General features: G+C 32.7%; 1 protein-coding gene across 4 annotated transcripts in view; it reads right to left on the bottom strand.

Moving 5' to 3' along the window:
• LOC148611356 (choline transporter-like protein 2) overlaps positions 1-18,885 on the bottom strand; it is a 117,524-nt gene that overhangs the window by 70,916 nt on the left and 27,723 nt on the right. For all 4 annotated transcript variants that reach the window (XM_088591816.1, XM_088591815.1, XM_088591819.1 and 1 more), the window contains exons 8-16: positions 18,061-18,208; positions 16,955-17,038; positions 14,731-14,843; positions 13,539-13,655; positions 12,629-12,728; positions 10,271-10,363; positions 8,791-8,932; positions 6,145-6,197; positions 4,768-4,944 (exon numbers count right to left, since the gene is read on the bottom strand). In XM_088591816.1, the coding sequence (XP_088447942.1) occupies positions 4,768-4,944; positions 6,145-6,197; positions 8,791-8,932; positions 10,271-10,363; positions 12,629-12,728; positions 13,539-13,655; positions 14,731-14,843; positions 16,955-17,038; positions 18,061-18,208 (1,027 nt within the window). The remainder of the gene's footprint in view (positions 1-4,767; positions 4,945-6,144; positions 6,198-8,790; positions 8,933-10,270; positions 10,364-12,628; positions 12,729-13,538; positions 13,656-14,730; positions 14,844-16,954; positions 17,039-18,060; positions 18,209-18,885) is intronic.

Genomic DNA, 18,885 nt, shown 5'->3' with positions numbered 1-18,885 from the left:
AAACACCAGAAAGGCTAAACTACTCACATACAAACACCAGAAAGTCTAAACTACTCACATATAAACACCAGAAAGTCTAAACTACTCACATACAAACACCAGAAAGGCTAAACTACTCACATACAAACACCAGAAAGTCTAAACTACTCACATACAAACACCAGAAAGTCTAAACTACTCACATAAAAACACCAGAAAGTCTAAACTACTCACATACAAACACCAGAAAGTCTAAACTACTCACATACAAACACCAGAAAGGCTAAAATACTCACATACAAACACCAGAAAGGCTTAACTACTCACATACAAACACCAGAAAGGCTAAACTACTCACATACAAACACCAGAAAGGTTAAACTACTCACATACAAACACCAGAAAGGCTAAACTACTCACATACAAACACCAGAAAGGCTAAACTACTCACATACAAACACCAGAAAGGCTAAACTACTCACATACAAACACCAGAAAGTCTAAACTACTCACATACAAACACCAGAAAGGCTAAACTACTCACATACAAACACCAGAAAGTCTAAACTACTCACATACAAACACCAGAAAGTCTAAACTACTCACATACAAACACCAGAAAGGCTAAACTACTCACATACAAACACCAGAAAGGCTAAACTACTCACATACAAACACCAGAAAGGCTAAACTACTCACATACAAACACCAGAAAGTCTAAACTACTCACATACAAACACCAGAAAGGCTTAACTACTCACATACAAACACCAGAAAGGCTAAACTACTCACATACAAACACCAGAAAGGCTAAACTACTCACATACAAACACCAGAAAGGCTAAACTACTCACATACAAACACCAGAAAGGCTAAACTACTCACATACAAACACCAGAAAGGCTAAACTACTCACATACAAACACCAGAAAGGCTAAACTACTCACATACAAACACCAGAAAGGCTAAACTACTCACATACAAACACCAGAAAGGCTAAACTACTCACATACAAACACCAGAAAGGCTAAACTACTCACATACAAACACCAGAAAGGCTAAACTACTCACATACAAACACCAGAAAGGCTAAACTACTCACATACAAACACCAGAAAGGCTAAACTACTCACATACAAACACCAGAAAGGCTAAACTACTCACATACAAACACCAGAAAGGCTAAACTACTCACATACAAACACCAGAAAGGCTAAACTACTCACATACAAACACCAGAAAGGCTAAACTACTCACATACAAACACCAGAAAGGCTAAACTACTCACATACAAACACCAGAAAGGCTAAACTACTCACATACAAACACCAGAAAGTCTAAACTACTCACATACAAACACCAGAAAGTCTAAACTACTCACATACAAACACCAGATAGGCTTAACTACTCACATACAAACACCAGAAAGGCTAAACTACTCACATACAAACACAAGAAAGGCTTATCTACTCACATACAAACACCAGAAAGGCTTATCTACTCACATACAAACACCAGAAAGTCTAAACTACTCACATACAAACACAAGAAAGGCTTAACTACTAACATACAAACACCAGATAGGCTTAACTACTCACATACAAACACCAGAAAGGCTAAACTACTCACATACAAACATCAGAAAGGCTTATCTACTCACATACAAACACCAGAAAGTCTAAACTACTCACATACAAACACAAGAAAGGCTTAACTACTAACATACAAACACCAGATAGGCTTAACTACTCACATACAAACACCAGAAAGGCTAAACTACTCACATACAAACACCAGATAGGCTTAACTACTCACATACAAACACCAGAAAGGCTTATCTACTCACATACAAACACCAGATAGGCTTAACTACTCACATACAAACACCAGAAAGGCTTAACTACTCACATACAAACACCAGAAAGGCTTAACTACTCACATACAAACACCAGAAAGGCTTAACTACTCACATACAAACACCAGAAAGCATTCTTCTGATTATTCAAAGAAGGTTAGACTTTAAAGACGACCTTGAAGTAACTCATTAAAATAGAAACATTAATAAAATTCAGGGAAATAGCCAAAAACAGCAAAGGTATGATTTTAAACTTATAAGGGGAAATTACTCCTATAAGAAACATTAATACTTATTGAAAGTTTCTATCTTTCACAATTTTCAAGGATTATGCAAACTATTGCAAAAATTGTCTTTCAATGCAGTCATAGTTCATATAGCAAGATTATATTCAACACAGAAAACAATCAAACTAAGCATGCAATAAATATCATATCATACTCGTCCAAATATGGATTTAATTATTGACACTCAGAAGCTCATGCAATGTCTGTGCATGGCAATATTCAAAAATATAAATGCAATACCCCTGCATAATGAATTGTCATGCAAGATGGAATAGAGAAGAAACTTATTATGAATTATCATATTTATTCAAATTAAGGTCAAAATTTCCTCAAGGTAATTGTACAACTTAACTGACACAATGGACTCTGAGCTGAGAAGGGTCACATTAATTTGTATATATTTTTCTCAGCTAGAATATTTGTCATTTAACCACAGTGTTCTCAAAATGGTCACGGCAGTATTTTTTACTCTCAAACAGCATTACACACTTTTGGTTATTTTGTAACCCTCAAAAAATGTTTGTATTAAAATCTGGTTACAAGTGATGATTTTAGATTTTCAGGAATAGAGTTGTTTCCCTTGATCACCTTAGGTAGTTATATGGACAATTGACAAAGAGATTTAAACTTTCCTTGAAACTTAACAATACCTATAGAATGATTGAAAGTTTAAATCTGTTAATTTTCTAGTTAACCATCTAAGACATTTTATCAGGTAATGGACATTCAATCAAGGGAAGACAACTCTATTTCCTGCAGTTAACTAAAATAACAGTTGAACTGTTTATCTCATTGTCAGTTGTCCAGTTGACTTCTATGAAAGTTTTCAGGTAATTGTCATTCAACCAAGGGAAGGCCAAGTTATAACTACATGTATCATACTTGCTATTAAAGGTAAAATACTAATTTTCTATACATTTTTGTACAATAAATACATTAAGTATCAACATTTCCCAAACATAATTTACTGCAAGTAATAACTTCCGGGGGAACAGAGTTTAAATACTTTTCCCTTGATAAAATGACAATTACCTGATTATCATAGGTAATTTTATAAAATTTGTTGTGAAGTATTAAATCTCTTTTTCAATTGTCAGTCCCATGAGGGTCCGGGTGTCAAAAGAATAGGCTATCAGCAGTGCTAAACTTGTTGTAAATAGCACTCAGAATGCAGGGGTCATCTAGTCATAATGCAGTAAACCTGACAGCAAAACATATTGGTGTACTATGTTGTGAATAATACCATGATCCTTCTGTGGTTTTTTTAATAGGAGCCTTGGCTTCACTACACAAGTCTAAATTACTCTACCCTACCCACCTCTCCCCATTTCCAGTGGTAATCTAAATTCATCGATCCTATTATTTTTGTGTCCCATCCCATTTTGCATTTCATCATCATTCATTTCATGTTCATTGCCCAGATATAGCTGTAAATGTGCTGCTTCGGCATAAAACACCAATCAATCAATATTTCAATTAATTAAAGAGGGAGTCCATGCAACAACCAGGCAGTGGGGCTGCGAAAGACAAATTTTGTTTAAAAAAAAATTTCATCCATTTTATATCGCAAATGCATCCTTTCTCAAAGTTGAATGTTGGTTTTGATTTATTGCAATGATTAAAGAGGAATAAATTACATAGAAAGCATTGAAATTCATTGAAGAAAGGGACATAAGTCTTTAATTTGAAAAATTTGGAGAATTTTAAAATAAATTTCAGAGTCATCTATTGTTGATTTAAAACAACTTTATACTATTTGACATACATTTGATGTATCCATTACATTAGAAAAATCATCAATAGGATAAAATTTACCCTATGCCACCCAGATCATAGGAACTGCCTGATTTTTACAAGGACAGCCACTTAATTGTGCAGTTAACTACCAAAGACCTGATATCAATTAATCATGGTTAGACCAACTTTTATTATTTAAGTTAACTATATTACTGGCTGTAATGCAGCGTCGTACAGCTACATTAAATTTATTGTGATTTAAGAATTGGCTACGATAAAAATTTTATCTATTGAAAAATAACATAAATTTTCCATGTGCATATTGTTTATTGCGCAAAGTGCAAAGACAAAATTTTTATCATAGCCAATTCCTATAAATTAATTTTAGAACATATTTTTATCTTTAAACATGAGAGAAGTAGCTCTGAATTTAACTAAATAGGGGCGTGTCAATATTTTTTTTTATCCATTGAGATATAACAAAATTATTTTAACCAATAATTTAACAGTATTTATCTCAAATTAATTTATATCTACATACAGTGAATATTAGGAATATCCTAATAATATTCCTTTTGAGAACCTGGTAATTAATATGGTTTTATTAACAAATAATATGAAATTAATGACCTGGTTTTTAACTGCTTTTCATTCATCAAATACAATATTAGAATATCAAAATCTTGATTCTCAAATAAATTCAAGAAAAGCAAAAAGGGGAGAGCATCCATTCTGTGCCTTTGAAATTCACTTTAAAAAATTATTTTAGCGCTAGCTAGATATGTACTAAGTTTTTGTCAAAATCAATTTAATCACCCTGATAATTTCTTGTTTATTGAGTATTCACAAGAATGTTGATGGCAAAATTACCACTTCAAGCTAATTTGGCATCTGCAGAAATCTACCTACCTAAAACACCTCCATACAGATCCTAGAAGCGGGAATGCTGGGATATCCTTTGGTTTATTGAATGCCCAGTAGTATGATGCAAAAGCCCCAGCAAGCGTCATCTGTCCAAGGGCAATACAGAAGTTGGCTAACCAAAATAACATGAACAGATTGTAAATCTGGGTGTAGAAGACAAAACTGAAAGAGAAGTTAGAAAATTATGAAAACAAATTTGGAAAAGTACCTTGTCTGCTGCGGAAACATTTTTTCTGACATTTATACACCTATTGATTAACTTTTGGTAAAAGTTATTGACTGGAAATCAAAATTTGAACTTGCAACCATTGCATCAACTCTCTGTTTCAGACAGGGTTCAGAAGTGTACAAAGAACTATTGGGACATAAATATGCTGCCAATTAAATTTAGGTTGTCAATTCAAAAGCAGTATTATCATCTTTAAAAAGTCTGATTCAGATTTTTGTCTTGCACTCAAAGCAGTGTTTTATTCTTAGTCACTTAGCTTTGGAACATATTTTAGAAAAAGTACAGTATTCTACCAGTTACAACAAGTAACAAAGTTTACTTCAGGAAATTGAGTTGGTATTCTCTTCCTATTGAATGACCATTACCTGACAATTAAGACAGAAATTTAAGCTTTCATTTTTAACATGTATTTTAACCTAAATTAGACAGAAAGCTTAAATCTGTGTGACAAATTATCCAGTAAACCAGTAAACTACCTAGGGAATTCACTAAGTTGAGTGTTGTTTAATCAATGTAAGACCAATTCTATCCTCTGAAGTTAACTACAGTATTCACTGTAAACTTTCTATCATTCCATAAGTATTTAAATCTGTCCGATAGATATATCAATGTCCTTGTCAATTGTCCAGTTAATTATCTACGGAAGTTGATCAGATAAAGGGAAGACCAACTCTATCCCGTGAAGTTAACTATTTGACTTGCTGTAAGTGTTAAAGCACTTACAATGATAATGATTTAAACTCTCTAGTAGAAATCAATTCAAATATCTGTAGAATGATAAAAAAATTTAATTTTCATCAGTGATATTATTAGTTGATTGGCATTTAATCAAGCACCCAACTCATCTGCAGAACATCATCATTGTATCAGCTTATCTGACCATGAATCATTTCATATATTACTTATTGAAATTTGCACTATTATAAATTTTAAAATTCACAAAATACCAAGGTTTGATTCCTTGTATTGCACACGTTAGAACTTCTTGGTGCTGACTTTGGATTCTATTTCGATACTATAGGTTTTGAGAACAGTCATTTATACTGAATCAGCATGTTCCAACATAAAATTCATGAATTTTAGTGGTAAAAATATTATAGGATAGACTTTAAAAAAAAAAAATAAATACTTACTTTTCTTCTTGGCTTTTCAGAAAAGTACACAGTTCATTGCTTGTTTTGTTGGGCTTAAAATGAAAAGATTATAATTTTATTTATACAAGAGACAATCCCAAATAGTTTAATTTGATTAGTAAGACTTGTTTTGATTGGCTAACATTATTAGGACTATTTTCCATAAAGAAAATGTCTCTGTTGTAATGATATCACAGCTTTATGTTTATTTTAGAAGATGATTTAAAGCATAAAAATTATGCTTTAGCTTCAACTAAAAGAAAGTATAATTTTTGAAAAGTAAAAACTGTAAGCAATATTCACTACCCTGATCCCTGTGTTGAATGACATGTGTTACTATGTAAGATTTTAAACAAATATTCAAAATCTTAAAAAGCAATACCCAATGGGAATATGTAATAAAAATTCTGTGAAGATAATGTCAAAATCTGTCATATGATGTAGGAGGACTTGTTGGTAAGAGATGGGTACCATTTATTCATAAAAGGCAAAGACCATGTTTTGCTATTTGCAGTTTCCGCTATATAGATGAAGTATTATCTTTAAACAATCCTAATTTCAGGGATTTGATACATCGCATCTACCCAAAAGAACTTCAGATAAAGGATACTACAGACACTGAAGTCAGCCTCATATCTTGACCTACACTTAGAAATCGATGGTAAAGGAAAACTATTGACCAAAATTTACGACAAACGTGATGACTTTTCATTAGGAATTGTCAACTTTCCTTTCATCTGTGGCAACATCCGTTTGTATCCGTCTGTATCACAACTCGTACATTATGCCAGAGCTTGCCGAAACTATGCAGACTTTTTGTATCACGCTAGAACTCTAACAAATAGACTTCTGGAACAGGGTTATGTTGCTACAAGATTAAGTCATCACTACAGAAGTTTTATGGTCGTCATCATGAACTCGTCGATCACTATGGTGTATCCATCAGCACCATGAAAACTGATTTATTCAACGGGTCATAGTTTTCCTTTCCTCTTTTGTCTACCCCAGACTTGACTTTTTATGAGCAACTCAGCAGGTGTTTCTAGAAAAGCAGAGGACGCTTACCCTACCGGTGCACCTGATCCATGCTCCCAGTTTTTAGTGGAGTCCGATTTGCTCATTTGCTTTTGTTACTTTATATGTATGATTTTAGTTACTTTATGTTCTTTGTTGTGTATGTCTGTTTTCCATGTCTGGTCTTTGTCCCTGGATTACATTCTTTTGATTACAGTATAACCTTGGTTCCCTTGATTACTCTTTCTTTGAAGCACCCAAAAAAAAAACATTCAGATGAAAATCTGAAATAAGAAGTGCACATCTTCAACATTAAAGAATTATAAAATTAATATTCTGTGAAAGTTTAATTAAAAGGTGTAGGAGTAACTACACATAAGAGGGTATCCAACCGTGTAATAGAAGTACAGACTGACGGGCAGGGCTATCAGTAAATACCCCCGCTTTACACGCAAGGAAATCAAATTCACCATCATTCCTTAAAATATCATACTTTATCTGTCTTCCTCTTTTCTCTATCATATTCCTATATTATTGGTAAACTGTACTTTTTTCCTTTAATTGACAGATTTTTTTATATCTCTAATACATGATCAAATATTCAAAAATTGTAAGTGATTGTGAAACCATCAGATCTTCTTCAAAGTTTTGATTTAAAAAGACGTCAAGCACCAACAGCTATCAGATATTTTGCTTGACTAAAGTAATGAAAATATTAAGTTTGTTTTTGTCTGCAAAAACATATGGCTCCCCCCCTCCCCCCGTCCCACAAACTGGATCCACTTGCAGTATCAACCGGTTTAGTAGTTTCAGAGAATTTGAACTGATAAGATAATTATGAGGATTTTTTTGCAATTTTTTTTTTAGTTCAAAGGGGCACAACTCCTACAAAAATTAGGATATTCAAAATTTCCTGGTAATATACACAACTACACATGATGTTCTTACAATATACATTTTGTAAAAATTTGGTTCAATAGTTTCAGAGGAGTTGCACCGACAAGGTAATTTATGAGGATTTTTGGCAAATTTCTAAGTTAAAAGAGGCATAAGTCCTACAAAAATTAGGGTATCAAAATTTCCTAGTAATATACACTACTACATATGAAGTTCTTGCATTATACCATGTTTCGTAAAATTTAGTTCAATAGTTTTGGAGGTGTTGCACTGACAAAGTGATTTATGAGGATTTTAGGCAATTTCTAAGTTAGAAGGGGCACAAATCCTACAAAAATAAGGGTATCAAAATTTTCATGTTAATATGCATGACTACAAATGATGTTCTACATACTAAGTTTCATAAAATTCAGTTCAGTAGTTTCAGAGAAGTTGCACTGACAAACTTATTGACGGACAAACAGACCCACAAACAGATGGACCGATGGACAAGTAAAAAACAATATGTCTCCCCACAAAAGTTGGGGGGAGACATACTAAATATATATTGAAAGGATAAATAATGCCATAATTGGATTACCAATAAACAGATTAATAACAACTTTTAATCTTGACAATCAACAAATATCAAAATCTAAAGTAACAATTATTCAATTTTACACTCCAATTTAAACCCACTGACTAAGCTACAAGACTTCACATGTACAATCAAAAGTAAATAAAATAGACAACTACCTCATCTTTACATCCAATATCACCAAAGTATCTACTGGAAGCTGTTTTAATCTCCTCAAACTTCCATGAGCCATTTGTCATTCTGTAGTCACTACCATTGAATTCACTAAAGTTCTGTGTTCTTCCAGTACTGGCTAAAAATCTTAATATTATTTAGGAAAATTATAAAGTTTCTTTAAAATATCACAAGCCGGTATTTTTAGTACAGTTTTATCACTTTTTAAACATCTAACAGGTGTGAAAAAAACTTTTCTCTATGCAGTTTTCATAGCCACAATCATTTTCTAACTTCTAAAGAACCATAGTGATCATGATCGAATTTGTTATGTATTCAAAACACATGACTGTGCTATGAATATCCCCATTCAACCATTTCTGTCAAATAAGGTTGTATGGTAAACAGTCTAAAGACAAGCTAGGTACTTAGTAAGGGGAGACAACTAAAAGTCATCATGCAGTAGTAATATCTAAGCATTCCCTCCAATAGAAACTGAGAAATCTGTTGCTGAAAAGTGTTAGGATGGACAGACTGACAGACAGTCCAATTAAGATGATTGCAATATATCAGGTAAAGCATTCTATAAATTGAAATACTTTCAAAAGTTTTACTTTTGTGGTAGGAATTATTAGGCCAAAATAGAACTCACAAATATGATCACCAGTAGATGCTAATACATTCAATCTGAAAAATAATTTTGAATTAAAAACTTCATGCAATAAGACTGACTGGAAAACTAGAGCAACTTTCTAACATTTATAGTGAAGGTCATACCAAACCAAGACAAATACATGTAGTTTTAACATCTGACTCTACTAAAACCAATAACGACAAGAACTCTAAATGTCCACTAGCGATACCCTCCTACAACAAAAATTTAGAATATGGTCGAAATATGAAGCCATCAAACATGAAGTTTTCCAAACAAGACATCAAATCCCACAATATGGTACACCTACATAAAGCATGTAACAAACTATCAAGTGACAAGTTGTTGCTGAGAAAATGGTAAACGTGATGATGAGCCAGATGGACAAACAAGATTAAAGAGTATACTCCTGGGTATAACAAAATGCTCCACCAAGTCCATATTGATATGACCTCAAATGTTGGACCCTAAAGAGTTTTGACAAGTATGGACACACAAATCTGTTATGAAAATTATTAAACTAAAACCACTTAAAATTTGTGAAGACAAAAGCTATCAGTTATTTATAATAAATTTCATAAATTACAAATCAGTAAGTAAAATAACCCCAAAAATCAAACCAGTTTTTCTTTGGTGATAAACGTTTACCAAGATATTTTCATATCTAAGTTATCATGCAAAACCAAGTGTCTATGAATGATAAATGGACATTAATGGCCACAATGACAATGATAGTGCTACATGTACCAGTATATACAATCTTGTGTTCATATAAAAACTAAGTGTCTACAAATGTCAATAATAACTGTAACAATACCCCTACACAAGGATACACTGCAACTGTTATCCAGAATCCTATTACAGCTAACTGTAGTACATAAGGAAATAATGGGAAAATCAATGTGAACATCATACTTCCTACTGCCCTGAAACATAAAAAAATCAGAATGAACATCATACTTCCTACTGCCCTGAAACATAAAAAAAACAGAATGAACAACATTTACCCTTCTGTCTTGAAACATACAAAAAATAGAGTGAACATTATACTCTCTACTGCTATTAAAATACACAAAAACCAGTAAGAACATCATACTTCAAAAATACAAAAATAATTGTGAACATCATGCATCCTACTGCCCTGAAACATACAAAAAATAGAGAGAACATCATACTCTCCACTGCCCTGAAACATACAAAAATAATTGTGAACATCATACTTCCTACTGCCCTGAAACATACAAAAATCAGAATGAACATCATACTCTCTACTGCCTTGATCAATACAAAAATCAGTTTGAACATCATACTCTCAACTGCCCTGAAACATTCAAAAATTAGTGTGAACATCATACTTTCTGTGAATGTCATACTACCTTCTGCCCCGAAACATACAAAAATCAGTGTGAAAATAATAATCTCTACTGCCCCAAAACATACAAAAATCAGAATAAACATAATAGTCTCCACTGCTCTGAAATATACAAATATCAGTGTGAACATCATCCCTAGTGCCCTGAAACATCATACTGTTTTTTTTGCATTGAAACATACAAAAAAAAACACACTGGGAATATTAGTTATTTTTAAAGAATTTTTACCATAGACTGTAATGGCAAAATTACAAATATTAGTTGGAAAAAAAGTCTGTTTTTAAGGGGAGATAACTGGTGGGAATATGTTCAATAAAAAATTTATTTTTTTAATGTAATATATCAAGAAAAACTTTAGTGACTCCAAAATTTCTTTCTCTTTCAGTGACCTATATTTTTTACTTTTAAATTCTAAAGCATATTCATTCAAGGTCATATTTGAGGAAAATAAGGCAAATCTATATACACAAATATTATGCATGATATTCTTATAGATTAAATTTCTATATTGTGAAATTATGATAATTAAACTGCATGCCAAGTAAAAATTTGTATTAATTCAATGTTTTTATATAAAACAAAATTCAGAATCTCACTGATGGAAGTAACAAAGTCTTCACTGATGTGATAGTCCCTATACCATAAAACAATTTTATAATAAATGGTTGAATTTTTCCTGGAATCTTAAAAGAAAGTGTCTGTGTTTATCTTTTTGGATCACTGATGATAATAATTGTATCCTTCCAGAAAGAAATCAACAGCTTTGCAATAATAACAAAACTCGAATATGCTTCCAGGTACATGTATCAAATAGGGTAAATTCATCTACAGGATCAGAACTCAGCTGTTTTTTTTCTCATAGTTAAAGAACAAATTTATTCAAAATAACCATACTTTTTCCTGAGAAGCAGTTTCTACAACTTTTAAAATAACTTCCTAAATTAAATCTTTGTCATTATAAAATTACATTACCCCAAGATAGGAAGCTACCAGGATATGTATAATTAGTAAATAGCCAAAGGAATTTTTAAAATTTCTTAATTTTTTTCAATACTTTTTTCATTAATTCACATTTTTTTACAGAAATAGAGTTCACCTGAAGCCAATCAATTTTCATGGAATGTTTTATAAAAGTAAAAGGAAACATTTGCAGGTTGTTTGTAAATTAAACCAGTTTGACCCGTCTTCTCACTTAATATGTACAGTTGTCCAAAGATACAAAAAAACATATAACTATCAGATAAAATACAGATAAATTAAAGAAGTCGTAATTTAGAAATGAAATTACATCATTCCCATTTCAAAATAAAACATAGGAAATATATAATTAAAAAGACAATAACTGCACAAATATTTTCTGGTTATTTAATGCATATTTCATCAAAATTGGTTGTGTATTGGCTTAGAATTTATTTTGGAAAATTACATTTCATCATTGAAATTAAAGGGGAATTTATAAAGTGTCAATATATTTGACAACATATATTACTACATAGGAATACACAGAAGTATTAATACAGGAATTGTTCTTTCTAAAACTATTTATTTTAATAGTCAAATATTGATTTTAGGATTCAATATCTGATAATAACATAAAACATACAAATTTCATAGTGAGTTACAAAGATAAAGATATACTAATAATCCGTAGGATTTTTCAAAATATCATTTACAACTGAACTTTCTTTGTTGAAGCTCAAATTCTTGTTCATTTTATTACTAAGGCTTTTAATAGCTTACTATATAATCAGAATCTGTATTGTTGAGTTATCAATAAAACCTTAAACCTACAAAACATCTTTATTGACAAAAACTTACCGACTACCTTCTTTTATCACAGCAATAGCTATCCGTATTCTGTCACACAAGAATAACAATATCAGCAGGACAACTGCTAAAATAATGGCAGCAATAATACCTACAAAAATATCATGAATGAATTATATCAAGCAATTAAGGATACCTATTGACATTGGGGTCAGTGTTCTTATTTTATTATTAAGTTAAAATTTTCTTTTTAGAAACTTATAGGGTCACAAACCTGTCAGAGTTTGTCTGGATCTAATAACCTAAGAAATTATCATCTCACACCTGCTCCATTAAATCTGTTAGACAGTGGGAAAAGCAATTATTTTGTCACAAACTCACCCCTAGACATGGTGATTCCAATACACCATTCAGACAACTGGAACGACAGAACAGACGTGGCAATTCCAATACACTATTCAGACAAGGGGAACGATGGACAGACATAGCAATTCTAATACACTATTCAGACAAGGGGAATGATGGACAGACATAGCGATTCCAATACACTATTCAGACAAGGGGAATAATGGACAGACATGGTGATTCCAATACACCATTCCGACAAGTGGAACGATGGACAGACATGGCAATTCCAATACACCATTCAGACAAGTGGAACGATGGACACAACATGGCAATTCCAATACACCATTCAGACAAGGGGAACGATGGACAAACATGGCGATTCCAATACACCATTCAGACAAGGGGAATGATGGACAGACATGGCGATTCCAATACACTATTCAGAGAAGGGGAATGATGGACAGACATGGCGATTCCAATACACTATTCAGAGAAGGGGAATGATGGACAGACATGGCGATTCCAATACACCACCAACTCATTGAGTGGGGTTATAAAATTCCAAGTAATTTCTAAATACTGTATTAAAGTCCAGATAACATCATAAACATACCAAATGCTAGAAACATCTTTGGTTTGGAAAAGTTGAACTGCATAACAGCAAAATGGATGGTAAAGGTCTCATTGGTGTCTTTTAGAGTAATATAGTTGTATAGACAGTACCAAGTAACTACAAATAAACAAATGTCATTCTATAAATAGGAAGTTGACAAATGGTAACAGTCAGTACAACTCTCATTCTGCTCAAGTGACTTTTTTTTTTAAATTTTCAAATTTAATTGTTGTTTTGAAGATGCACCAAGGCTTTGCTGATGAAAATATTAAAGACTATAATAATAATAGACTTTATTTGTAAGAAAATAAAGTGTGCAGAGTAGCAAAACTTAATAATTTATGCCTGGAGGCTAAGGTCTGAAAAAAAAACAAAAAACGTTTTCTTAGCAAAATACTATACATAAAATAGTCTTGTCATTTAAATCAGTTGAATGGTTATCATACTCATTAAACTGAATAAGTAAAAAATATGGTCTGCATTTGAAATGGAACATTAGACAAAGACAAGGCAATTACTGTATTCAACCTCAGACACATGCGTGTACAAGACAATTTTTAAATTATGTATCCTATCTATAAGAATGATGTGTAAGTAACATCTTTATGTTCCTGCTACTTTTCATTATGTACCAGTCCACATAAAATTCTGACACCTCTGACACTGCCAATGGTAAAGTGATTCATGGTAAAGAAAACCCACCAAACAAACAATGCTTTTTCAGCCTACGTATGCTGTACTTTCACATAACAACAACCTATTCTGTATTCAGATCTGCACTTTTTAGAAAGTCATATATTTATCTCCCACTAAAATCAACCGAATGAAACCAAATCAAGAACGATAACTCTTGCAAAGTGCACATTTCATGTACAATCTACACAAATTTTCATCTCAAAAGTGCAACAACCAAATGAAAAACTATGACTGGTTATGTGATCTGTAACTGATTCTGAGTAAGAAATAAAACGGACTTTGGTGGGTTTTTGACATGCATTAATCACCTTCTGTCTGATTTTTAGAAAGTCTGCTACTTAAACACTTTTAGGTTTACTAAAAAAAATGTTACAAAGATTTTCATGGAAAAAGTTTTCATTGGACAAAACTCAAAAGTAGTTAATTAATTGGAAAACTTTACACTAAAATTTCTCAGTTTACAAAAAAATATGTAAAGGATACATATAATACATACCAAATCCAAACAGAGCAACAAAGGCCAGTATTGTGAACCAAACCATAATACCAGCAACCCATCGCATTATAATGATCCAGATCAAAGACAAGATCATTGCTATCAGGAGACCTCTGTAATATAAACAATAGAAAAATGGGTCAGACAGAAATAACCTAGTTGATGTAAAGCTGAAAAATACACCAAATCAGTAAACAGGAAATAGAAGAGCAACAGACCTGTAATCGTATCCTACAATATGAAACCCCATACTGAAGTTGTGTGCTAAATATCTAGTGGATGTGATTTATGTTTGCCGAGAAAAATGCTATGAAAATATTTTTCCCACCTGCCACACCCACATTCACCATTCTGTTAGCCATTTTACACAAGAGCAACATGACCAAAAACAGCAAATGTATCCCCGTGCAGGACCGGGTGTTTAAAAGAATAGGCCTGCAGCCGCGCTAAGCTTGTCGTAAAAGGCGACTAAATAGTGCTCAGAAACCTAGCCGGGGGTTAGGCGCTCTGCCCACAGAGCAACTGGGATGTGTGCCCCAGGTGGTGGAATGGAGTACCCCTGGCATGTTACATGCTGGGGTTGTTTGGCAATAATACGGAAAACCTGACCGCAAACCATAGTGGTGCACCGTGTTGGGAAAGATGCCACGTTCCTCGCACGTTAAAGAACCCTGCTGTGGTATTCGATAGGAGTAGGAACATTTGCGCTCCGCCACAGGAGGCTAAATTGCCCGACCTTACCCATCCCCCCTTTTTCTAGTGGCAATCAAAATTTGTCGACCCTGTTGTCCTTGTGACCCATCCTTTTTTTTTTATCATTTCATGTTCATTTTATCCATTTCATGTTCATTGTCTGAATATAGCTGAAATATTGCTGCTCGGACGTTAAACCCCAACAAACAAACAAAACAGTAAATGTACACATAATTGAAGAAACTAAATTTATAATCCCTAGTAACTAGAGTGTCAATTACCACATCAAGGTCAATATATTGTCCTTAACAGTAAAATAAGTATATAGTGATCATACTTGTTAACATAGTCAAACCTAATTGTGGGAGATCTCCTGCAATCCATCATAAAATTGCGGGAGATTTTGCATGGAGACATTAAAGACATATTTTGTTATGTTATAAATTAAATTTTGTTATGTTCTAAATTAAATAAAACAAAGGATTTTAAATATTTTTTTCGAAACCATAAATACCTGATATATACAAATGAATTGACAAAATGAATCATGCATGTATTCACAGAAGTGATATTTGGTATGGCATAAAATAGATTTGCCCAGTTCCAATGTTCATCAATGTAAATGAATCTGGTTTTGATGGACCTGCTTCCATCTTTAAAAATGCGAACAAGAGTAACACTTTCTGGCACCCCTACCATTGTTTTCATCACATAAAATACTAAATGGTTTCCGTTTACAGTTTTCAATCACTGTACATTTGTAGCATCAAGACTGGGTGCGATAACCTGCTTCATGATTTGGGTGCATTTAGTCCTTTTACATTAAAATTTCTCTGCAATTTGATTGTCAGGGAATTTCTTTTCAAAAAGTCAGTAAAATTATCAGAAATATGTAACGGCAAGTTGTGTTCGACCACTAAGTTTGTAAAATCTTAACATAACTATCCATTCGAAATTGTAAATAATGCTGACCCACAAGGTTGTTGACATAAACAAAAATGGCGGACAAAAATTGACGAAAATTTGATAATTTCAATTACAGGAGGTTTTTACAAGAGGAATTCTTGAAACCAGGAGATCGATGCCTCCGATCCAGGAGACTTTTTCATTGTAGGTCAAAAGGTAAAATAACGGTAGACTCCCGAAGAAAAAGGGAGGGTTAACATCTATGACAGTGATTGATATCTTAATTTATAAGTTAAAAAAAAAAGATTTATATGCAAGACCTTATGAACACACAAAATTTAACAAAAGATTATCTACCTTTGTAAATATCAGACAATAATGAACTTCTTTCATTAACATCCTTTATTGTTGCCCAATCTTTATATTAAGATTCATCAACTTTCATTCTACAGTTTTGAATGAGCTTTGTACAATTTTTATATGACATAAATAAGGCAGTTGATATAATCTGGGAGCAGATAAGTGGAAAAAACATTTAGTGATTAAAGATTACATTTACCAGGGTAAACAAACAAACTGCTCTATAAGTTAAAAATTAATATATAAGTAGTCAAGAAAAACTTACAATAAAATCATCCACCAGGAGGCTACTATATCCTCCACAATCTTCTCTCCATACTCTTTGGCCTTCAGAAATACTCCGTATACACTGTAGTAATAATGAAACTAAACTAATTACAGCTCATTGAAGACAAATATATCGTTTTTTAGCCATATCATAAAGTCCCTCAATAAACTAGAAAACAAGTGAGTAAAGATCACTTAAGGATACCCTACTCCCCTTTCTTGTAACAATATTGTCAAAATATATCAAATTAAGAAATCTGAGAGTGATGGCTCATTAGTGATACCCCTGCTTTCAATAAGGATATTCGGAAAATATACAAAGTCATCAGTAAACAGGAAGTTGCTGTTGAGTTTTTTTCACAAACGGATTCCTCTGTATGGCATGTCTACAGGATGTGTTGAAATTTCAAGCTGCTGTGATGAGTAGTTGCTGAGAAAATTGTGACAGAAACAATTGTTACAGATATACAGACCCACTGAAACATGGACACAAAGTCAAGGGTAAAACAGTATACCCCCTCTCTTTCAGAGTGGGGGCATAAAAATCATCAAACAAGAAGTTGATGTTTGAAATTGAGTCCCATAAAATAGCATACCTAAACTACTATTAAAATATCAAGTAGCTGTAATAAGTAGTTAAAGAGAAAATAACACAAAAAAGTTGTGGACAAACATCATGACCACTATATACTACCCACTTTCAGAGGGGTGTTTAAAAACTAGCACCAAGCACACTCCCCAATAGCATGTGGTGCCATTGGTGATAAAGGTAGACATTCATTCAGAATGTACTTCCTAAGTATTCTAATGAATAAATATCTAAATACATCTCCTTATTCTCTACCAAACTAAGAAAACTAGTGGCAAAGCTCACTACAGGATATTGTTCTCTGCACTCTAGTAACTAATGGTAAAAATATACAAAGTCATCAATCAGGAAGTTGAGGCAGTGCTAATCTAAAATCAAATCATATTTCAGAAAAATCAATAATAAAAAATTTTGGGTGGAGGAGCAAAAGGATGGGCTTTATGACCACTTTTTACCATCGGCATATAGGAATATAACAAGACTTTGAAATCAACCAAACATTCTAGGCTACTTACTTTAGTCCCTCAGATATGACTTCATTACTCAGTGTACTATTGCTACCATCAAGCACATTATTCAAACTCTCATTCTTAACTTTCTCTAGCAAACTTCCTCCATTTTTCAAAAAATCAAACAGAAAAGATGGCACACATCTGTTTATCACTGAAAAAAAAAAAAAAAAAATAGCTCAGTATTACCTGAATGTTTAGTTTAAGAAACTGTGTTGTTCATAAAATTTTACTGACTGGTTGAAATTCATTGTGATGTTGTGTGAATACATGAAAATATATGAAAAGCTGCTGATACAAAATTAATGACCTTATACACATTAATTTGATGTACAAGGTTTTAAAGCCTGTTGAAAAATGGCTTCTCCCAACATGTGTTATATGATTTTTGATACTGACAAAATTTGAAACCTGTGGCACTAGATACAGAGTGCCAAATGGGACTTAATCTTTTTGTAATCAAAATCAATTTTGTGTACACAAAATCCTCTGGATATGCAAATGAATACTCTCATCACAATTTTGTAAGAAGGTTTCTCATTGGATATAGTAACCCCAGGTCTCACAGGTTTCTGATTACTTCGAGCAAGGGCATAATCATATAGTTGATACACTATTCTGCAAAAGTAAGTAATACCTAATAAAATATACAAGTCAGATATAGGACATTTTGTACAATATTGATTATTCTAATATGACGTCCTTCTTTGGCTTAATACGGAGAATTCATTTGCATATCCAAAAGATTCTGTTAACTAATTTGCATGCAAAATTGACTTTGGTGACACAAAATTGACTTCTGTGACACAAAAATGACGTTGTGACACAAAA

This window comes from Perna viridis, chromosome 7, assembly GCF_037379345.1.
Source record: "Perna viridis isolate PV_CMFRI_1.1 ecotype Kerala chromosome 7, ASM3737934v1, whole genome shotgun sequence".
Taxonomy (NCBI): domain Eukaryota; kingdom Metazoa; phylum Mollusca; class Bivalvia; order Mytilida; family Mytilidae; genus Perna; species Perna viridis.
Note: the sequence above shows the minus strand (reverse complement) of the source record. Positions and strands in the feature narration are given on the sequence as shown.